The 23,493-nt window shown below is 40.4% G+C and overlaps 1 protein-coding gene across 1 annotated transcript in view; it reads right to left on the reverse strand.

Annotated features, from left to right (window-relative positions):
* The window catches only part of slc4a5a (solute carrier family 4 member 5a), a 36,823-nt gene that overhangs the window by 5,455 nt on the left and 7,875 nt on the right, over positions 1–23,493 (reverse strand). The window contains exons 3-25 of the mRNA XM_032579242.1: positions 22,415–22,627; positions 18,604–18,733; positions 17,520–17,680; positions 16,296–16,448; positions 14,981–15,103; positions 14,285–14,340; positions 12,051–12,208; positions 11,887–11,974; positions 10,278–10,432; positions 9,900–10,028; positions 9,288–9,462; positions 8,447–8,580; positions 7,944–8,215; positions 6,055–6,089; positions 5,497–5,688; positions 5,287–5,400; positions 3,509–3,670; positions 3,242–3,420; positions 2,651–2,723; positions 2,160–2,228; positions 1,615–1,788; positions 409–582; positions 264–322 (exon numbers count right to left, since the gene is read on the reverse strand). Coding sequence (XP_032435133.1) covers positions 264–322; positions 409–582; positions 1,615–1,788; positions 2,160–2,228; positions 2,651–2,723; positions 3,242–3,420; positions 3,509–3,670; positions 5,287–5,400; positions 5,497–5,688; positions 6,055–6,089; positions 7,944–8,215; positions 8,447–8,580; positions 9,288–9,462; positions 9,900–10,028; positions 10,278–10,432; positions 11,887–11,974; positions 12,051–12,208; positions 14,285–14,340; positions 14,981–15,103; positions 16,296–16,448; positions 17,520–17,680; positions 18,604–18,733; positions 22,415–22,627 — 3,178 coding nt within the window. The remainder of the gene's footprint in view (positions 1–263; positions 323–408; positions 583–1,614; positions 1,789–2,159; positions 2,229–2,650; positions 2,724–3,241; positions 3,421–3,508; positions 3,671–5,286; positions 5,401–5,496; positions 5,689–6,054; positions 6,090–7,943; positions 8,216–8,446; positions 8,581–9,287; positions 9,463–9,899; positions 10,029–10,277; positions 10,433–11,886; positions 11,975–12,050; positions 12,209–14,284; positions 14,341–14,980; positions 15,104–16,295; positions 16,449–17,519; positions 17,681–18,603; positions 18,734–22,414; positions 22,628–23,493) is intronic.

Here is a 23,493-nt window from a genome sequence, read left to right on the forward strand (position 1 = left end):
GGGAATGAGCTCAAATAAAAGAGTGAAGACTTTCCGTTGTGTACCACAAAGAAATAAAGTCTGCGGGAGAACATTTTTTTAATTGTCATTTTTGTGAACCGACCCTTTATATTGTGCAGATTTCCTGTTTGGGACGACATGCGGGTGTGTGTTAAAATACACTACGTGCTGCGGCGCGCTGGCAGTACGCTCCCCACTGAGACTGCGCTACGTCGGGGTAGACCAGGTCTCTGTAGGGGATGTGCAGCTTTAGAACACAGTACCTGCGATCCAGGTCCGACTCGGAGCTGGGCGAGTGGTTGGAGTAGCCGTGGTACTTCTCCTGTGAGCGCCACGCAGTACAGAAAGGTCATTAATGTCATACCCCTGGAATTCCTGCAGGGGGCAGCAGAGGTTTGAGTTTCTCACCTCCTCCTCGCTGTCGTCTGCTTTCGGCTTCTTCTTTTCCTTCTCCTTCCTCTTCTTCTTGTCGTCTTCCTTCTTCTTCTTCTCTTTCTCAGGCAACAGGTCGTCCAGCCAGGCGAGGTCATGCTGGGAGAACATCATGTCCAGCACCTTCCGGATCACCATCAAACCCAGGATCTGGCGTTTGACACGCAGAGAACATGTCTCTGTTTAAATACAGCTCACATACAGGTTATGCTTTAAGTATTCACTGTGTAATCCCAGTAAACATTTAGTCTTTTTCAGCCTCATCATAAACATCTTTCATATCTTATCCATTAATATGAACCACTGTCAAATAAAAGTTGGCTCGTGGACTTTTCATTTAACTTCTTCTGTCTCCACAAAATCAAGGCTGTTTGTCTGTTGAATGCATTATTTGCAATGTTTGAAGAGAAACATTCTATTTTGACGCACTGCTTTGAAAAAATATTTTGATTTTATTGACTTTTTCTTTTTGTTGTTGTTGCATTACAAGCATAAAGTTGATCAAATCTCTTTCTAGCTGTGGTAGTTAGCTTTAAAGCAGTAACTCAAGCTGAGCAAGCAGGTGGGGACAGTGGAAAGCAATACTGCAAAAACACAAAATCTTACTAAGTGTTTCTGGTCTAGTTTCTAGTGTAAATATCTTAGTACCCATGAAATAACAGAAAGCTGGCTTATAAGTAACTTTTCATCATGAAATTTGTTAGGTTTGTTTTAAGTCAATAATTCCTAAATATTCATTTTAAATATATTTAAATTATAACAAGACATTTTGCCATGTTATAAGTGAAACTTGTGGGGTTCCACAAGACTCAGTTCTTATTCCCTGTTGATTTATATTATATTAGTTATATTATTCCACTTGCTGGCATTATCCAGTCCTTTTCTGATATTTCCTGTAGCATTGCTTTTAAATCGCAGTACCAGTACTAGTTCCACTGGCAGATTATTTCATTTATAAAAATACCTTTTTTCTATTAGTGAAATAATCTGCCAATGGAACTGATACTTTTTAAACAATATTAAGGAATTATTGCCTTAAAACAAGCTCCTATATATTTGCGAATAGTTACCTGTAAGTTAGTTTATCTTATTTCAATATTTGCACTAGAAACTAGACCATAAATACTTGGTAAAATGTTGAGTTTTTGCAGTGCAGTGCAATAGGAAATGATATGAACATACCATGACTGGAAAGATGATGGCTAAGAATGTGGATTTGAGGACCCAAAGCACGGCCAGGCATATGATCTGGATAAGTGTGAAGAGATGAACCCTCCTCAGAGGAACGTGACGGAGATAGGTGAAGTCCGGCTGGTGTTTGGACGGCATCAGGTACAACTTGATCCGGTCCCAGAACTGAGAAAAAGCAACGACATCAGAGTGTCCCAACAGAATTATATGCAAATCCATTAGAATAATAATAATAATAAAAAAAAAGCTATTTATTTTCTGTCTGGTTTACTGAAGCTGAGAAAAACGGAATTGGAACTCTTTTCTCCATCCTGTAAAGTTTGAACATGTTGAGCTCGTCATAAATCCTCAACGGATTTGTCCTCAGAACTTCTCCGTCAGAGTTGATGGTATCAGTCTGCTCACAGCTTTGTTGGTCTGTCAACTTTTAATAAGTGACTTCCCATCTGCTGTCAGCTCAACAATGAGCAAGATGGCCAGACAAAAAGAAAAAAAAAAATATTATAAAGATAAATGAGAGCAAACAGATGGTCTACCTGGATCCCACTGAGAGAAGCTACACCCATGTAGAGGAAGACGCCGTACAGCACAGGCATGGGGATGAACTAAAGCAACAACACACAGGAAATGATATGTTATTCTGTTACAGAATCTCACTTATGCAATATGCTAGCCTCATAAGCATAAAGAAACTCATAGGAAAGCAAATGTTCAGTCAGAAAACTTGCATGCGATGTTTAAGTACCACTTCACTAGCAACACGGCTTTAAGTTTGAGCTTGTAGATCTCATTACTTCAAGAACTTAACCATGTGTGGGCGGGTGGAGAAGCTGAAGAGATTCTAAATTTCCACATTTAAAGCAAAAGCTATTGTTTTAAAACATTTTTTTCCCTTGTTACTTTGAAAAAATAATCACTTTGGATGGTGAGCATCTGTGGAAAGCAATTTCTAGATTACACATCTGAATACTTTTGCAAAGTACTCAATAAAAAATGTGTTACTGATGAAGTTTAGAGTACTTCCTACCTTCAGAATTGGGGCGAGAAAGATGGACACTCCGGTGAGAACAAACACCAAGAGGCCCGTTACTCTCTGCTCTCTGTAGGTTTGACAGAAGACATTTCTTTCACAAAGGTTTTCTCCATAGCTGCATACAGTGTATCATTCTGTTATTTAAAGTGGCAGCCTGAACATTACATTAGCTGTGTTTCCATTAACCGTAAAGTTGCACAAATTGAAATTATGAAAACAAACATGACAATTAAAAAAACATATTTTTGATCAAATCTTTTTGTGCTAGGATGAGGTGAAACACTTTCCTACTGTTGATCCGTGTGTTACTACTGACAAAAACGACAAAGAAAACAACAGGAAGTGGTAGGAAGTTCATAGTTTATCTCTCATGTAAGTGTTTACTTCTGTCACCGCCATAATTTTTAATGACATCACGTGAACAAGCTTATTCACGTGTGACTTTAAGTCCTTATTTAATGGAAACAAAATAATTGCAAAATTGTTGTTGTTTTTCGACATTGGCGGAAGTTAAACAAAAATTTGCTCACATCTGTTATGGAAACGCAGCTAGTGACTTTATCTGCTTGTAATTATTTGACCAACCTGACTCCCAGGAACTGCGGCTGCTCTCCTGGAGCGCTGGATTCACTCTCCATCTTCAGGGAATCGATGTGGGCGATGGAGATGACCGTGGCAGCCACGTACCAGGGCAGCCCCAAGAACGAGCAAGCAGCCATAAGAACCCCTACCCAGAACAGGTCCAGGTGGTAGCCACCACCTTTCTGCCATGGAAACCGAACAGATTGCAGCCAAATTTGGATTTAAGTCGGAACCCATTGATATAACGGGAGAGAATGAATGAGAGAGTACCTTAAGCTTGTTCTCCTTGCGGTTGACGATGACGGCGCTGATCTGCTGGTCCATGAAGATGAGGATCGTCACGAGTAAGGCTGGAACGAAGCTGGCCAGGTAGATCCACCAGGGGTTCTTTCCAAAAGGCATCACCAGCCAGCCACGGTCCGGCCGTGTTGGCTGCCACACAGGACAGGAAGCTTGATTAGAACAAAAACGGCTGCATTCATCGTCATGGGAGAGGCAACTGTGTAAACAAGTACAACAGATTCGTTCAATTCCATTTATCCGTGTAGCGCCAATTCAAAACATGTCATCTCTGCAGCTGATCCAGAATGCTGCTGCTCGCGTTCTCACTAAAACCAGGAAGATAGAGCACATAACACCAGTTCTAAAGTCCCTCCACTGGCTCCCTGTAGCTCAAAGAATAGACTTTAAAATACTGTTGTTAGTTTACAAATCACTGAACGGCTTAGCACCACAATACATTAAAGATCTGCTGTTGTTGTATCAACCTTCCAGATCTCTCAGGTCTTGGTCTGGGTCTGGTTCTGCTCTGCATCCCCAGAACCAGAACCAAACGAGGAGAAGCAGCTTTCAGCATCTATGCACCACAAATTTGGAACAAACTTCCAGAAAACTGTAAAACAGCTGAAACACTGACTTCTTTTAAATCTCGACTAAAAACCCACCTGTTTAGGATTGTATTTAAAATGTAATCAATTACAAATTTATTGATGGAACTTGACTTAATGTCGTGTTTTGATTGTTGATTCTATATTGCATTGTGTTTCTGTGTTTGTAATGATGTAAAGCACTTTGAAATGCCTTGCTGCTGAAATGTGCTATACAAATAAAATTTGATTGATTGATTGATTGATTGATTGATTGATTGATTGATTGATTGATCTATCTCAAGGCAAAAGGTCAGTTCGGTCTAATCATACATATGTTGCAATACACTCATGTTTCCTTCCAAGTTGGTTTAAATAGTTTCTACCAAAGAAAACCCAGCAGATTGCATGAACTTGCAGCATTCACTCCACATGGATGAGAATTATAGCGTCAATTGATGATGACCTGCATTGTTGAGTCGCTGACTTTACAGCAATCCTGTCATACCAAGCCTCGCATAGGAGCTTGTTTTAAGTCAATAAGGCTGCGTTCACACTGCAGCCTGAAGTGACCCAATTCTGACTGTTTTGACGTAATGCGACCTGCATCTGATCTATTCATGGCAGTCTGAACAGCACAGGTCGAATTCTTTTCGAATGCGACCCAGGTCACAACACGCAATTCCTAAAACCTTGAATAAAAAAGTTTTAGTTGGCAGATTATTTCACTGATAACATGGGACAAATGTATTTTTTCAGTAAAATTCTGCCAGTGGAACAAGTATTAGTACTGTAGTTTAAACGTGAAATCCAGCAGAGTGTCATTGACACAGACGGCCTTAGCGCTGTCAGTCAACATTGCGTATGTCTAGTTAGCATGGCCGCCAATGATTAACTTTTTTCATGGAACTGTGAGTTGTTTCTCCACCATTAGCACATTTAGCAGCATAAACATGAGGTTGATTGACAGCACTAAGACCCTCCTCCTGGCTCTGATTGGTTGTTTTTGGTTGGAAGCGGCGTATTTCTTCAAACAGCAGTAGTAGCAAAGGGATGAGATCAATCTTTTCACAGATTATCTGTCTCATCTGTCGACATGGTGACAGTTTTAATAATATATGCTCAAAACACATTTTTGTAAAAGTAACACACTGCATCTTTAACTAAAAGGAATGTGTTTACCTTAAATTCAGTTGGGACTATTAGCTTAGGAGTTTTGAGTCCCACCAACATGTCAAGCCCGACAAACGTCATGATGGACATGAAGATGGAGAAGTCACTGATGAGTTTTCTCAGCTGGTAGGACAATAAAAACAAATCCATTGTTATTCGCAGAACTGAAAGCAACTGAAAAGGCTCGCTTGCAAACTGTTTTCCGAACAACTGAGCTACCTTGGTGGGGAAGTAGCGGCTGAACTTGAACTTTTTCAGAGAGACCGTCATGGAGTAGGTGCCAAAGAAGAGGATGAAGGACATGAGCGCCAGATCAGGAACGTACTTGCACGACTTTCCGATCAAAGAGCCTCCGTACTTCAGACACTCCTTCTTGCTCAGCTGACTCCAGTCCAGAGCTGTCACATTCAACTGGGATGGCGGGCGGCAGTGTTGGGCAAACAGGAGAGGGCGAAAAGTGAAGCGTTTCGGCAAAGACTCGGACAGAGTAAACATTGTCAGAACGGGGTTTTGAAGTTAGAAACCGCGGAGAAGAGTTAGATGGTGGCAGGACCAATGGTAAGAAACAAACAAAGGTGAAAAAGAGGAAAGCAAAGCAACTTCTCTGTCAAAGACATTAAACGGGGGTTAGCTGTACACAAACTCTTTAGCTCTTTTCCAACTATTTTTGATTTGTTTTGTGGCTAAAAAAAGTTGCAGATTCTGGATACATCAAGCTTACTACACAAACAACCAAAATTTAGTAAAAAAAAAAAAAAAAAGAAAACAAGCACTTACCCCAGAGATACTAGAGCTGTTATCTGGCATTGGAACTAAACCATTGAAGATGATTGCAGCCACTGTTAGTGAATGGTGGAGAGAGACACACACACACACACACAGAAACACACGGGGTAATAAGACAGAAAATAAGAGTGGGTGAGGAGGAAAACAAAAGGGAAGCAAAAAGAAATGCAAAACATGATGAGAATTCAACTGCTGGACATCGCTGTGAGCACTTGCAGACACATGCGGACAAACAAAACGGTACTCACTTGCAAAAGGCGGCAGCCAAATTGTTGGTGCGTGGTGAAAGCAAACAAGAGACAAATCAGTTACAAAAATCAATGTCCACTTAAACTACTGCTAATCTCGGCGATTTTCAAAAACAAATTAATGGACATGAACGTTGCAAGAGGTAGCTTTTAAAAAAATAATAATTATCGATCCCTCCATCTGTCTAGTTTTGGGAAGCAAAACGTAGTGATTCACCCAGAAAGAGAAGGTTGTAGAAACCTTGAAAAAACGGGTTTAGATGTAGAACATCTTAAAGCTTTTGTACAATGGTGTATTAGGGCTTTTGTAGACAGGGAAACAAAATGAGTACGTTTCTGAAAAAAAAGTGAGATTAATCTAAGACATTTTCTAGAAAAAAACGAGGACATTTTTTTGGTCCAAAAGTCACAAATTTGCAAGAAAAAAGTAAAAAATTTTTTAGATTTATCTCTAAAATTTCCAAGTTTTTGCAGAAAATTTCAGAGATTAATTTCAAAATCTCTGTTTTTGCACAGCTGAATGGTCGCCACAGGACATTAAAGAACTTCTCAAACATGCATGAAAGAATCAAAGCGACACTCCAAGTATGTTTTTGGTGAGGGTATTACATTATATCACAATGTAAAGTTGATTTTACATGACACTGCCCATTTAACATTACACCTTAATGGCAGACCAAACTGACCAGGCACTGTTTGTCACAACAGCTGCTTGTCTGCGGCGCTATCCCCGGTACCAACACAGTGTCAAACTAGAACTGCAGTTATCAATGAGTTCTGAGCCCCACCCGACTGCAGAGAGCTGCAGGGAAGAATGGACCAAACTGCCTAAAGATACGTGAGGTGAGCTGGTGGCATCGGATTGCAAAAGACTTGAGGCTGGAATTACTACCAAGGTTGAGTCAACAATGTAATAAGCAAATGCTGTGAATACTGATATGATTTCTTAGTTTTCTAGTTTGAAAAACTTTGGAGTAATGCCGTAAAATTATAAAACATGGAAAAAGTGAACGACTACTTTCCAGATGCAAAATAACTTCCCTTTTTATTTTGGAAAATAAGAAGGGAAGTTATTGTGGGCATTTGAGTTTTTCTGTGTGTTTATTTTAGGTTTCTGTGTCTATTGAGTCTCTGTGTTGTCCTGTCTACCCCTTGATTGTTCCCAGGTGTGTCTCGTTTCCTGATTACCCTCTGTGTTTTTATACCCACCTGTGTCTCTGTGTCTTTGAATAGAATAGGATAGAATAGAAGTACTTTATTCATCCCAGCAGGGAAATTACTTCGCAGTTACAGCATAGAGACAAGACACAATAACAACTACCACTGTCGGGTCCTTGTCGTTTCTGTCTAGTCAAGCTGTCAAGTCTATCCTCCAGTTATACCAGTTATACCAGTTGCTACCAACTCTGAGCTTGTAGTGTCTTCTTATCTGTGTTGCGTGGATTTTGAAATTCCTTTTCATCATTAAATCATCTTTATTCACTACAACCTGGGTCCTCTGCGTCAGACTCACCACCTCACCGCATTTCATGTCAGTTATTTTCCATTTTTATTTCACAAACCCCTGCCATCCCAAAGAATGTCCTAAATAACCCTCCCCGCTGATTTCCCTGGGCCAAGGGGTGAACTCACTCGGGTCTGGGGCCAGGCACTCGCACTTGTAAGTGGTGACATAGTCTGGTTTGAAGTCGGTGTTGATGGGGTAGTACTTGAAAGAGCCCACCATCTTCTTGATGGCGTCCGAGATGAAGATGAAGGAGATGAGGCTGGAGAAGCCCTCCTCGGTGAAGCGGGTCATGTACTTGATGATGTAACTGGCGTCTGACGCCACCAGGATGAAACACTGCAGGCACGAGTGGATGCCGATCCACAGCCGCAGCTCCATGTAGTCTATGCCGTTGTTCCTTTGGACGGGAGAGGTCCAAGGAGGAAAAGAAGTCCAAATGAATAGACAGGTACGAATTGGTGCACTTCTTTATGTCATCAAAAGTACAGTTATTTGTCTGTTTCAAAGTAGATTAAAGCCATAGAAAAGTGAGGCTTAATAGGGGGCGTCCAAAGCCAACAGCAGTACCGCTGACACAGCATTTAGTTTTTCTGATGGATCGAAATAGTCTATAAAAAAAACAGCTCACTTGCTGAAGTCAAACAGGAGCTTTTCAAAGATCAGAATGGGTCCTGTGGAACTGAGGATGATGAGGGGCTGACCGCCGAAGAGGCAGAAGACAGATCCAGCCAAGGCAGTGCCCAGGAAACTCTCCATCACACCCTGGTGGAGGAAATGGAGAGAGAGATTGAAAGAGGATGGAAGGAGGTAAATGAAAAGAGTCGAAGCAAATGCTGAAAAGGAAAATGCGACAGTTAGCAGCTTAAGCAAAATCTTTGCCCTGGGAGCCAAAACTGGCAAATTAACAGGCCAGCCACAAAAATGTATTGAATTAAATTGCAAAAATGAGCATATTTGTTAGCATTCAAGCTAAACTTAGCATTTTTTACAGTCAAAAATGTAACAGAATAAGTAATGATTTCTGATCAGCACTTTTTTATTGTCACTACTTATAATATCTACAGGTATAATGCACTTTATAATAGGCATGAGAAATAGTAGGATGCTACAAGCATGTAAGAGTGCTGTGATGTTGATAGTAATATGTTTTTAATGTCCTTTTGTGACAGCAACCTGCTGAGGGACCAAAATAACTCTAAGACTAAAATTCACAGGAAGCTGAATAAGCCCTGAAGGGTTGTCCTGAGGTTACAGATCGGATTGCTCTTTGCCAGCCACATGGAGATTAGTCATTTTGAATTGAATTGGACACATTGACATGAAATGTTCCATAATGTATGAAAAGTAAAATATGCATATAATAAGTTATGAGAAATTTCATTTCTATGCATAAAAGGTTTTCAGCTCATAAATGAATTATCAATAAATAAATACAAAAGTTGTTTCCATTGAGTGTGATTGTTTGTTACCTGGTAGTTGTCTGTGGCGTCTCCGAGGAGACCACCAAAGGTGATGGCATTAGTGATGCAGCCCAGATAGATGAAGAGCACAGCGGAGATGGACTGGATGTGGAATCCCTCATAGAAATCGCTGGGCAGGAACGGAAGTTTCCGCTTTATGTCCAGGTACAGGCCACCGCAGAAACTAAAACAGCGACGCACTCGATGGTTAGGATACTGTACACTAAAGTGCAGAGTAGAACATTTTTCTGTGAATTCACCTGAAAATCACAGAAATTTGCGTAGATAACATCCATGTTATGATATCTATGTAATCATAGATAAAATAACATAACTTTGTTTACATAGATATGTTTCCTGATATCTATGTAAACATGAGCAAAACAACACAATAAACCCTGTTTAAGATTCATGTGATTCAGCCCGCAGGTTACAGGACGATCACCAAAATGGCCACCATTTTCTGCAGTGCCACACTGCAGCTTGATAGCGGCAGCTGAAGACAAAACCAACCCCTCTATCCGGTTTGAATTTGTACCAAAATCATTTGTGCGACAACAATTACAATTCTGATTTTCTTGCCATGTGCCAGATAGTGACTGTTTGTGTCCAACCACCTACCGACCAGTGAAGGCCAGCTCCTCTCCCAGTTCATGCTGCACCGGCATCTCCTCGTCCTCAGAGAGGCCGCCCCCTTTTCCAGCCGTGCCGTTCATCTGGCCCAGCTCGTTCAAGGAAAACACAGACTTTCTGCAGAAAAAAACCCCACAAATTACATCTGAGTCGAAAGGATCTTTATAGTGATGGCAAACTTTGATTGCTGCAGACAGGAGGGTGTGATTACACCCATCATTAAGCTCTTATCTCCTGCTTTCATGCGCGGCACAATCTATTTTGCCACTAAGTCTGTATCATGGACGACAAAGCGGCTTTGGTTGACATTGTGAGTGGTTGTAGACGCATTTTAGCACGGCTCCTTGAGCTTAGAAAAACACAAACCTTTTGTCAGCTGTGGGGACTTTCTTTGGAGGCTCAATGCGGATTTTGGGATCCCATTCTCCAGGTGGAAGCACAATCACTTCATCCAGAAACTCATCGATGCCGGCTATCAGGTCCTCCCGATCTCTGGCTTTGTAGGCAACATCACTGAAAAGCTTGATGGGGAGGAGAGAGGAAAGGAGAAGGGTTTACGCATTCACTTTGTTTGTAAGATGTTCAAACCAAACCAAAATAGTCACAGTAAAAGTTTTATGAAACTTATAGGCTGCTTGAACCCAGTTTATGTTAAAATTATGACAATAAAATATTAACCCTCAAATCTTACCGATGTGGATGCAAGTTATTAAAAAAATACAGTCTGATACATTTTTGTCTGCAAAACCGATTAAACAGCAAAGATTCATCTGAAAGTTGCAGAACAATCTGCTGTGTAAGTTAAGAGCAGAAGCCAGGGACAAAATCCCTGTGATGTTTTACAGTAATCATATTATTATTCTCAAGTTTCAATGTGTTTGCATTAATAAATGCGGTCTAATTACCAACACCCCAATTTCCTCCTCATGAAATGAGTTTCCTTACATAAAATATGTTCCCAAACCTGAAAAACCCAGTCGGTTTTCATCTTGCAATCTGCTGTTACAGCTTCAGTACGCAGTTTTTAAATATTTTTTTCTTTCATATTTGTTAAATCTGTCACCATGTATTGAATGTATAAGACAGCCAATCTGTGAAAAAACAAAACTCCAGCTCCTCTGTCTTCTCCCAGTGCTAACTAGAAACAACCAGTTGTAGCTAGGTGGATCTCCTCCACCTCCTCTCTGACCTGTTACTGCCATCTGAAGAAATGCATCACTCCCAACCAAAAACAACCAATCAGAGCCAGGACGCGGGTCTTAGCGCTGTCAATCACCTTCCATGCGGCGCTGCTCATCCCCCTTGCTCTCTGTTACGATACAGTTTGCAGAGCCTGTTGTGCATGCTCAGTCTAGTTAGCATGGCCACTGATGACAGCGGATAAAAGGTTTTCTTGTAACAGTAAGTTGTTTCTCCACCATTGTCACATTTAGTAGCAAGTACATGAGCATGACGGGCAGCAGTAAGCCCCGCCTCCTGGCTCTGATTGGTTGTTTTTGGTTGAGAGCAGTGCTGTTCTTCAAACGGCAGTAACAGCTCAGAGAGGAGGTGGAGGACATCCGTCTTTTCACAGGTTATATGTCTCATATTATACTGACACAACATGGTGATAGTTTTAACAAATATGTAAAAAATATATTTTTCATAGAAGTTACATGCAGTTTTGAAATATGAAATGGGTTTAAGATTAATGATACATTTTATGGAAATAATACCAAAGCAAAACCTCAATATTTAAAGACAACAAGATTATCACTTTAGCAAGCCTCATAGTGAGGCTTCTGGTCAAACCATCTAATTGTTGCCAACCAATCAGGAAAAGGGACATACTGCACGTACAGCTTTCAACAGCAGCTCACTGTCTTTTCTGAAAATAACAGCAGATCTTCTCAAACAATGTCACTGTCAGCACTGCTCCGCCTAACAAAGACGGGATGCCACAGAGGCATTTTTTCACACAGTGACAGACACTTACATCATCCACCATTAGGGTCGCTATAGCCCTGCCGATCTCATTATAAGACTTGGCCTTTCCTTGGGGACCCAACAGAACAAACAGGAATCTGCAGACAGGAAAACACATGTAAGGGATGTGCTGGCAGGTCAGATGTCCGCTGCAGAGGAGGACACCTGTCTCACCTGGTGGGAACTGGCACTTCTGTCAGCCCTCCGAGCGTCGTGGCCTGAGCCAGACGGACGAAGGCGACGAAGGGTTTGTTCAGGAAGTCCACTTCGCCCACTAACACGTTGGATGCCTCGGCGTCTCTGGGGATTTTCTTCATGAATTTGTTTTTTAGCTGCGGCAAAAAAGGAAGGAAAAAGTAGGAGTATGTTGAGATATAACTGTCAGGTGGCAGCAATGTTTCTAAAGTTAACATATATCTGGCCGTATATTTATGACTAAATCTGCATTATAGCCATTGCTAACAGTGCCTTCCAAACGTATTCACACACCCAGGCCAGTGGCAATAGCAGCATTTTCTAGACGGTAAAATGCTCCAACAATTGTTGCGATAAACGATCATGTTGTTGTTTTGAGAACATTTTCAAGTGTATATTGATAAGGGCATAATGATGCAAGTTCACGCTCTCAAAGATCAATAAACTGTAACTGTGTAAAGAACGCTTAAAATTGGAACTGGATGATATTTTAAATATCCAAAATAAAAGACGTCAACCAAAAGCAATAAACAAAATGGGAGAAGAAAACCAAAAATATGAATCATCCAAATGTAAATTATTGAGCTCATTTTGATTCATTGTGTGATTAACCGATTAACTGCTTATTGCGACAGGCTTACACACACCTTGGCATTCCTCACTTTACAGTCATTTCTCACTTTGTATCGGGATTTTACAATATGAACCAACCAGACTTGCCGAGAAAAAAAAGTGATGCATGTATATATTTTTAAAAGATCAAATGAGTGGCACACATTTGTACTCTGCCCCACTTAAATAAATAGAGTTTATTTGTTACAAGTAGTCAAAATAGATTTATCCAAACTAACAATGTATGCCACACTTTTCAATGTGTTATTAGTAAAACCTTTTGAAAGCAGTGTCGTTCTTATTCCACTTCACGGTGGTTTACAGAACCGATGCCAGAAAATAACTGGGGGATGATGGCGTGGCATGTTTTTTAATGATGTATAGCCTGAACAAACTTATTCATGAGGGATTTTAATTTTGTCTCTTATTTAATGGAAACATCGCAATTTCAAAATGGTGGGGTTTTTTTTGCAATGGGAACGCAGCTACAGAGAAACATCCAGGGACCTGAACACTTTTGTCAGCTCTGCAGATCATGTCTTCTAGATTTTATGATTTCTAAATATGAACTAAACAAAAAACAAAATTCCTTTAAAATGTCATCGACTGTTGTTTTTAATGCTGCTGCAGTTACCAGATCTCTAAATAACAACCCAAGAGTAACAACTTTTTATCAGTCGCTTCTCTACATTTAGAAGTGACAAGCTAGCATCCTGTGTGGCTTTCTGAGCCAAAAGACCCCTGAGAACAAATGAATGAGGTTAAACAATAATGGCCGACACAGCTGTGACGGGACGAGCCGTGCCAGTCCAGGCTGACCTGCCTGGCCTGCGCGTCAAGGTGCGGCAGGAAATCGGGCAAAGGTTCAAAGACGCTGAGTAACCGGGAAGCTTTTGCCAATAATCCACAGCCTCAATCTGTGACTACATGTGAGCTCTAGGCACGCGGACCGGACAATGAGATCCATGGTCCTCCCCGCTCCGGCTCGATATTGACGCTGACAGTATAGCACAGACACACAAACACACAGTGACAGCAAAAAAAAATTTAAAACCACTTGTCCATTGTTGCATGTAACCGACTGTACGACTGTAACACTGGTCGCAGGAATCCTTGCTCCTGTGGCTGAGCTAACAAAGACCACTCATAACCCGTATCGTGCTCTCTGAAACAAATCCTCATTCAGTGTTTTTTTTTCTACTTCATCCCTCCCAGAGAGCGACACCTCATCATGACCTGACTATTTCAAAGCTCAGCAGCCTGATCCCCACAACAACAGCACGCCTCCGCAACTGCCCCAGCATGTGTCTCTGGGTTTAAATCGCATTATTGAATCGGTTCCGTGTGTGTTTGCACGCTTCCTATCCCGCTTTTTACAACAATTGGAATGAAAGAGGAATTGCCAATGAGGCAACCGAGACAAGAGACGGGTGATTTCTCCCGTAATACAGAGCAGCAAATTGAGTATAGCTTGTAAGCTAACAAAAAATTAGACCAATTAAGAAATATGAACTCTAAATGTTTTTGGTAGATATCAGGATTTAGTGATTGCATTTCAACACAATGAGCGGTTGGTCTGTGAAGTCACAGTTGGAGCCCACCTGGTCTGTGCTGGGAGTGTCGGCAATGTCGTTCATACTTCTGCTCTGAGCATGACCTGGAAGGGAAAAACACTCACTGAAAACTCAAGTCTACATCAAGTTTCCCATTGTGTTATATAGTGCTTAAGTAAACTGCTAGGTTTGCAGCAATAGAGTCTATTAAGGAAACATTTTAACACCGAGAACGCACTATGTGTTGTACAATTGTAAGCAAGATGTAACAAGATGCACACATTTCAAAATGTTTCCCTTTTGTCCCATCAGTTGACAGAATGTATATGTTTTCAGTGAGAGGTTGGCCATCGTGTTCTTTTTCATCAGCAGCATTTTGCTTTTGGATCTCTTCCTGAGGAAAGAAAGGTCTGCTGTACTTTAGATGTTGCTCTGCATGACATGTGTACACATTTATTAACATTGAGGGCATACTCCTGAAATGTTTTAAAGATGAATTCATAGTCCACTGGTAAGCGTGGATTGTGAATGAAAACGAATGAAATTAGGGAAAACAGGGCCTTACAAAAGCATTTGTGTTCCTTTATTTACTCCCAATTTACAAGAATTTTCTTGTAAATTTTGTATTTTTGGTGTATTTCACTCCGACTCTAGGCGCTGTAACTGAAATTGAAAATGTTTTCATGTTTTAGGACTTAGGAAAAAAAGTCTAATAAAAACTGATTGTAGCAAAACAGCACTCACGCAGGCGTCCGTAGTTAGCAACTTGCTGCTTAATTCGTAGATCTTCTGTGGATCGGTTAAAGTTCGGCCCTTGACCCTGACCTGGACCCGGACATATTCCACCTCGGGGCGGTACGCTCCGACCTGACAGCGGCGGGGAAGCAGGCACAGAGGCAAACAGAAGATAAATAGTTGAAGGTGATGTGGTCTGATTTACTGAGCAGCATGTGCTTTGCCCTGATGAGATGGGGAAATGTTACAGTGATAATTAACTCATCAAACATTAATGTGTCCCCTGTGGAGGATATGAGCCCTGCTGGCTGCTGGAGAGCACGGACCCGTTTAACAAGCACGATAAACATATACAGTACAGAGTGAATTTCTGCACAAAACGTCTTGCAGGGTTTTTGCAGGTTTCACCAAATCAAGTTTAAGACTTTTATAGACCTTTTTCAGACCATTACGAACACAATTTAAGATGGACAAATAGAATGCAAGGGAACCAAAATGGAAACTTCTGGGGTCTTTTTGTGACTCTTGGCAACAGCTTTGTGCTCCCCAGTGGCATATCGCTCTCTAGCTAGCTAGCTAAATAGCCAGCTATGTGACTCAAGGAGTTAAAGTTACCAGTAGCAACCTGCTAATACTTGCTTTCTAGCTGGTAACAAGCTAGCAATATTTGGGTGCTGGCATAAAACTTTTAGCAGCTTGTTACCGGTAGTCTGAACTGCCTTGAGCCACAAAATGTGACTCTAGATGAAGATGCCTGTGCACGACTCAAACTTTTGCCTGATAAAAGGTAAAGCTAATTAAAGGTAAAGGTAATTTTATTTATATAGCACATTTTCAGCAACAAGGCAACACAAAAATACTTACATAAAATATATGAGATTAGATAGCCCTGCCACAACAAAATTTAAGACCCGTGATTCGTATATTTACATTTTTAAATGAATTTAAGACATTAATTTTAGGTAAATGAATTCAAGACCTTTTAAGGATGAGCAGACACCGTCTCTAGTTACTGTCGGTGACAGAGCTGAACGAACACATTACTTAGGGGGGGGGGAATCACTCAAAAGCTGGCATTATGGCCAGACATTTTGTGTTGTTAATCATAATAAGAACAAATACACTAAAATATATTTTTGTTTATTTTAGTCATCTTGAGTAGCTTATCTAGCTTATCTTAGCTTTAATAAGAAGCCTAATTTTGGTGAAGATAACCTAATTATCTTAGCATATATGGGGTAGAACATTATCCTGTGTAAAGTAAAGGTTTAGTCAGGCCTTGCTGAGTCATACTGCAGATTTTGGTACTAGTAGAAACACTCACTTGCAGAGGAGCCGGACTTGCCCATGTCGGCCAGTGAGCGGTGAATCGGCTTCTTGGTCTGATGTCGGTGTTTCCTCAAGAGCACAAAGCTGATCTTCTCCCTGAGCTCAGGTGATAACATGCCCTCTTCTATCTGTCTCTCAATTATGTCATCTGCACAGACACATGAGTTCAGTTCCCATGAGATAAATGGCTTTTACTCAGACATACAAAGTCTTGATGGTGAAGGAATTAATCAATGTTCCGAGCAGAAAAACATGTCGGCTGATTTCTCTCCTTGAGATTGAATGCTGCTTCAGAAAAACAGAATGCTTGTGAAACGTGACACTCCATCAAAGCTCACCGCCACAAAAAGGTGATTTCTCATAAAAAAAAGTTTTTCTAGCTCTCAGAAAAGAGAAGAACTCAATTAAAAAGTCATTACGAGTTTTGGTGGATTAAAAGAAAGGCTGGTCAACGACAAACTGATGTCACAGAAAGAAAAACTTTTAAGATAACATTAAAAACTTGATTACTAGGATTAGGTACTCTACTATCAGCAAGTCTGCAGCTGCCATTTATGCCCAAACCACTTGGTTGGCAAATGAGGTAGTGAGTCTGGGCCACCCTCTCAGGAAAAGCTTCTTTTATTTGCTGCTGCCGGAAGCAGTTGCTGGAATTGATTAGTTTAAGCTCCACGCCCTTTTACCACATTTCAAAAAATCTGTACTGACAGCTGGAGGGCAGGCCCCAAATCAAGTTCTGCTTAAGCCCACAAATGACGTTGGGCCGGCCCTGTAGGAAGAGCTGAAATAGATTATTTTTATCTTACAACTTAGCAACATTTTGTTATTCTAACTTCAAAGGCTCTTTTTGATAATATTTGTTTGACATATGACTTTTACAGCCATTTTGTGCCATTTTATGGCACATAACTAAATAAAAAAAATACTGTTATAGCTACTAGCAAGTAACCTGTTTACTGACAAGCTCCACTGGAGTTAGCTCGATTTGGTTAGGACAGAAAATGCTTCCTTTTAGGCAAGACTGAGAATCTTTTCAGATAAATCACACAAAGTACGCATAATAAATATTATAAAGGAACATTTTTAATGTGTTTGGCTACGAAACAACAAACAAACAATGAAACATTGATATTCATCAATAACAGACCACAAGGGATAGATATAGATATGTATGTATATTTTGGAGGATTTCGTCCCATCTTTCAGGGAGACGTCTCACCAACTATCTGAGGCAATGAGTAGCCGTCCAGGTCCAGCAGCACCGTCCCTGTTTGGAGACAAGTCCTGAGCTCAAAAAGACTGTGCAGGGACAGCGTGGACACGTGGGGTTTACTCCATCTCTCGCCTCCCTCCTCCACCTTTTCCTCAAACTTCACCCACCTGAAGATATAAAAGTATCAAAAGAAAAAGTGAATCAGCAAAGGACAAAATGTTAAAACTCACTGTTTGGGTTCCCTCTGCTCAGCAGGCATCGATCCACTGAAAGGGCAGCTTGGGTGACCGCAGTTCATTCTTCAAGCTTCTCGGATATTTTGCTCTGCCGAAGCGGTCTTGCACAGGTGGGCATTTATCGTATCGTTTATCATTTATCACGATAAAAATTTTGATTTATCATTGTGAAGATAAATTAAAATTTATGATGTTCCCTTTTTTCCCCACTGTTTGTATAAATAAATATCAATACATTTGAAAATATGGTTAGATGCAGTTGCTGTGTGCAGATTAGTGATATAAATCAAACCCTTTTATGTAATTGGTGTCATAAAGAGGTACTTTACAAATTGGTATGTTTTTCAAGAGCAGCATTTTTGTTTGTGGTTAACAAGTTATAATAACCAATAACAGACATTACATTTTGTCAAGAGTCATAGTTAGAATCATCAATATGTTGGTCACTGTTCCATTGTTCAAAAGAAATGCTGAGCAGATTTGTTTCCTTTTATGCCACATCTTTGTGTGACAAGACATTAGCTAGGCTTGTTCTGTGAAGATTTTTAAAACTAACTTAGACTGTTCACTGTGTCTCATGCGTCTTTATCCTGTACTTACAGTTTTATTTATTTTATTGACATTTCCTTTTTATTTTATTTTCCCCACAAGGGGAAACGCTGTTTTTGGGTCAGGGGTTAGATTTAGGACTACGGTGTGAATTGAGTTTTGGTTAGGGTTAGGGTTAGCATAAGGGTAAGGTTTAGGCTGTAGAAATGAATGGGAGTCAATGGAAAGTCCCCACAAAGACAGTCACGCAAACATGTGGGCGTGTATATGTGTGTGTGATGTGTGTTTTGGGCGTGGACGCACACCTGGCCGACTCCTTCCACTCCAGGTCGTCACCTTCTCGCTGCAAAGTATCCATCTCTGTGAAGAGCGTTGGTGTCTGCAGGTCGTCGTCTTCACTCAGGATGTAGCGTAGCCGCTCTGCTGCTGGAGACACTGCGTCGCAGAAAATAACTCATTTAAAACGTTTAAAAAAAAAAAAAGTCGCAAAGCAATCATTTTTTCTACTTCTTCTGCAGAGCTTAATATGCTTATAGAAAGCTTTAGTGGCTCATCTGGATTGAATTGTTTGCAATTGAATTTGAATCTGTGTACATGATTGGGCAGATTTGATTGTTTAATACTGTACGTAAATTGGACTTGCTTGCCTTGGGATGACACTTGTTGTTAAATGGTGCTTTATAAATAAACTGAATTAAGTTGAATTAAAGGGTTCCAGGAGGGCATCTGCAAGGCAGCCGTGAACCAGCAGGTCATACTGTTATACAAACATTCTGCTGGAAACAACCTGACAGTGGAACAATGTTATCAACGCAGTGAATTATTCTGTATCCTGTGACCGTATTGAGGATATATTTAGGCGATTAACCTTTCATGATGCTACATGACTACATAGACCTGATACTGTTTAGGAAATGTTTACATTTTACCTAAAAGAAATGTAGAATTATTTTTCTAAAATGAATTGTAGTCAGCGCTTCTCTTGCAGGGACGTTTTTAATGCCTAACTTTGTCCGTTGCATTTAAGGTCCTGCAGAACAGAGAACACAACTGAAGGTTGTTTCATGCTCACAGAGCCCTGTGTCCAACTTAAGCTAATTCAAACAAAGATGTAATTTCCTCTTCCTGTCTTTCTCACTCAGGCTTTGAAGATCATGAACTGTTTTTATTTGTATTTATTTATTTATCTCAAAGTCATGCTGCAGTCATTTTTCAGGTGCATCACATGAAATTGGCTCAGCCCTAAAAACTTTGAGGGTTTTGAAAACCTGTTAATACTTTGCGCTGACATGTGATCTGAGTGACTTGAGTGTTAAATACAAGGAAAGTTACTAGTGGTAAGTTACTCTATATTTATTTATTTTAAGAAAAACACTGTTTTTGTTTACTGAATTACTGAAATTAGGTTAACAGTATCCCTGCTTGTTGTTTTTTTTATTACAGGATCCTATTGTTTTTGTTTTTTGTGCACTTACATGACTGAGATCATCAGATCATTTTTAAGATCAGCGATAACGTGAGTAAACACAACAGGCGGTTTTCAAATGATGATTTCGATAATGAAGTGAAATTATAAGAAATTTGCTTATAGATATTTCTAATGTTTACCAGAAAAAAACTCTGAGATTAGTCTCAGAAATAGTCTAGGAAAAACAAGAAAATTTCTGAGTTTGAAAAGTAAAAAAAACAAAAACATTTCCAAGTTTTTATTTATTTATGCTGCTCCGTAAGCCGTAATCTGGCCCTGGTAGCACTCACCTACAAACCGTAATTACTTTGCAAGACTTTTAATCGTTGATGGATCAATAGCATTGAATAACTTTACGTACAGCTAGAAACTATAAATCATTTCATATGACATGTTATTCAAAAATATAAACTGAAAGTGAATAAAGAGAATCAAAAGGACAAAAACTAAACGTTGTTTAGTTTGTTTGCAGTTACAGGTTTGATCTATTCAGAGGAAGACACATAGCTGGAGAAAATAATAAATCACCATTTTTTAATGCTTGTTTCGTATATTTATGTCATTTTTGTACAACAGGCAGAACATTTTAAAACGCTGCCGCTTGCATCGGGTTCGTCTGATCAAGTACCTCTGCTGTCTTACCACTTATTGCGCCACATGCATTTTGAAAATTGCTAAATAAAACCCCTCAATTCACCAACACTTCTAACCCCAAGTATTTGAAAGCGATCTGCTGCCGTGTTTATGACAAAAGAAGAAGCAATCCCTCTCAGGCTGTGCCTCAGCCTCCTGCTGCTTACTGTAAAATGCCCAGAAGGGAGTTAAATCACATCAAAAGCATGGCAAAAAGCCCTTTGATTAAAATGAAAACTTCACCTGAATGCCAGCTGAGCTCAGTAAACACACTGAGCTGCTGCTGAAGGTAAAGGGAAGAAATACACAGGTTGATGACAAATGAGAAATAAATTCAATGAATCAGTGGACATCATATGTTTGTTACGGAAGAGATAAAACTGTCACAAACACTAAACAGGACAGTTTTTATTGCAGTTAAGCTACATGTGCCAGAAACGACATGCCAGAAATGTGTTCAGTTTGGTCAGAGCTATTATGACTAAGACATCTATAATTCATTAACTATCTCATTGAAACTAGCTCAACTGATCCATATTAGCTTTTTGTAGAAACAGTATTAAGTTGTCTAAATAAAAACATAATGATATACATTTCTATAATTATGGCTGGTCATTTAGGCAGCAAAGTATCTCCATCACCATGTCTTATACACAGTATGTCCTTAGATAGTCTCTGGTAAACTCAGTGCACCAGTATGAAGGTCATCCACTCAGGTTTCTAACTGTGCAACCAATGTTTTCACTGCGCCCAGAGCGCCAGAATCTATCTCCTTTGCTGCCTGTTGGATCAGAAGTATCATAAGTATACTTTAAGAAATACAGTCATATTCAATAAGTTACAATATGTCCTGATGAGTCTTGTTTGTCAAATTAAAAGTACCTTTTGAAAACAACAACCGTTAAGCAGGTATTAATCATATTTTTCATTATTAAGTCCACTCCCATCCAGAGCAAGAAATGGGCGACAGGGGGAAGAAACGACTGTATTTTAACAGGAAGAACCTGAGTCAGTGTGACTGAGTGTCTTCCATGACCGACTAGAAGAAGAGAAGACACTGAACAGAAAAACACAGAGGCAAAGAGTACACAATCCTAATGCCACAACTACTTTTGTGACTGGCTCTGTCTGAGGGTGCATTCAGCTCTGTTTGGTCCAGTTTAATCAAACTCCAGTTCGGTTGGTTTGGTTTGGTTTTCAGGTGTGAATGCTCAATTGAACTCAAATGCGGACCAAAAAAGCAAACTCTGGTCCACTTGGGCCTCGGTTCGGTCGATGTGAACTCTGGTGTCCGCATGCCACTCTGTTGGAGACTGCTCGACCGGAGACTGCTCCGAAAGCAGGAGGCGGACTATAGTGCAAGGCATTCTGGGTACATAAAACCAAAACAAACGTCCGAGTCCAGCGCTGCAAGGAGAAACGGCTCGTGGTCTTTCGCCTGAGACGTTTTACCACTGCTAAGATCTGATGCTACACAATTTTTGTTTACATTTTGTGAAGAAGAAAGTTGCATTCAGTGTCCTCTTCAGAGGTTTTCATGTTGTATCCCTCAGTAGTTCCTGGTGCAGCACCGCCACAGGCGAGGAGGTGAACAGGTTTTTCAATTAGTGTGGATTGTTTGACACAGTACAATCTAGGTTACACTCTACAAAATATGGCCTTTGGTACACACAAATTGCTTGAAGGGTCAGATGGAGGTATAAACAGACTTTACCCTGATATAATCAGTTCTGCTTCTTGTGTCTGAGCTAGGGAACATGTTGCATGCACAATGTAGCTGTTTGTTGAAAGATCAACCAGTAATACTAATTTTTACAGCTGCTTGAGAACAAAACTATAGACTTCCCTCTTGCCTGAATGGAAATCTACAGCAAGAGTAAGTCAGCTGTGAGTCTAGTGACATTTCAAGGTTTTTTTAGATGTATTTTAGCCTCCTGTGGCCTGCCTTCTGCATGAACCGTCTTTGTAACTGTGATCGGCTTTGTTGTGAGGGCTGCTTGTTTGATCGCTCTTACTTGTGCGGTTGATGTCTTGGAGACTCTGCTCAGCTGAGTCCATAAGTCCTTCCTCAATGTCTATGTCTCTGTAGCGGTCATGGTCGTGGTGTCTGTTGTGGCCGTATTGTCTGTCCCGCTCCATGTCCTGAGCCTCTCGACTCGAACGCCGTCGCCTCCGTTTGCGGCGTAACCCGCGCGATACGGGGACGCCGATGTAGACGGATTGATGGTCTGTGGAGGAACGCGGTTCGTTGATTAGAATCTGACGCTGTGCCGGAAAAATAAAGTAACAACTTACCAGTGTTTTCACTTGGCTAAATGTTAAAGCGCAGTCGTGTTTCACGTACACTGTAACCGCAAAATTGCAAACTGTTTAATAAAGCACAGCTGTTTAAAAAAAAGGGTGACACTGAATAAAGGAAGTGATTTGATCACAGCTAAACATCATCAATTAACCACATTTTACTTAATGAAGAAAAGATATAGACAGAAACGTGATTTCTAGCTCGTCGTCTTCACAGGGACATTATTACATAAATCCAGGCAAACTTTAGTTGTTCAGTTGTTTCTTTTTTCTTTTAGAAAGTAATGTCTTTTTCCTCCTTTCTTTTGTCTAATGAATGTTAAACTTCTTCTCTCTTTTTGATGGCACAATTAATGTCAAACAGAAGAGTCAGCTGTAAGCTTAGTGACAACAGTTTAAGCTTTACTGTAGCATCCTATGGCCAGCCTGCAGGGTGAACTGCTGGAACTGGACACGGTGGTTGATTTTAACATCCCCCACTTGCAGACTGTTTTCCATACAGTGGAAAGGCTGATTTGAAATTAGACCTCACTTAATCTCTTGCGACGCTCATGAAAGGCAACGATCTTCCTTCTCAAGGCTCTTTGAATCTCAACATGGTGTTCACTCTGACCTCAACAGTTAGGAGCGTACCAAACTACAAGTGTCATGTTTAAATACAGTAAACCTCCTTTAAAATGGTGAATAATTATGTTTTCGGTACCTGATGTGATACAGCTGTGTGTGATTCTAGCCAATTTATTGTGCCCAGGGAGCATTTTTACTATTTTACTGAAGGTTTTGATTTACTTTA

This window comes from Xiphophorus hellerii, chromosome 12 (assembly GCF_003331165.1).
Source record: "Xiphophorus hellerii strain 12219 chromosome 12, Xiphophorus_hellerii-4.1, whole genome shotgun sequence".
Classification (NCBI taxonomy): domain Eukaryota; kingdom Metazoa; phylum Chordata; class Actinopteri; order Cyprinodontiformes; family Poeciliidae; genus Xiphophorus; species Xiphophorus hellerii.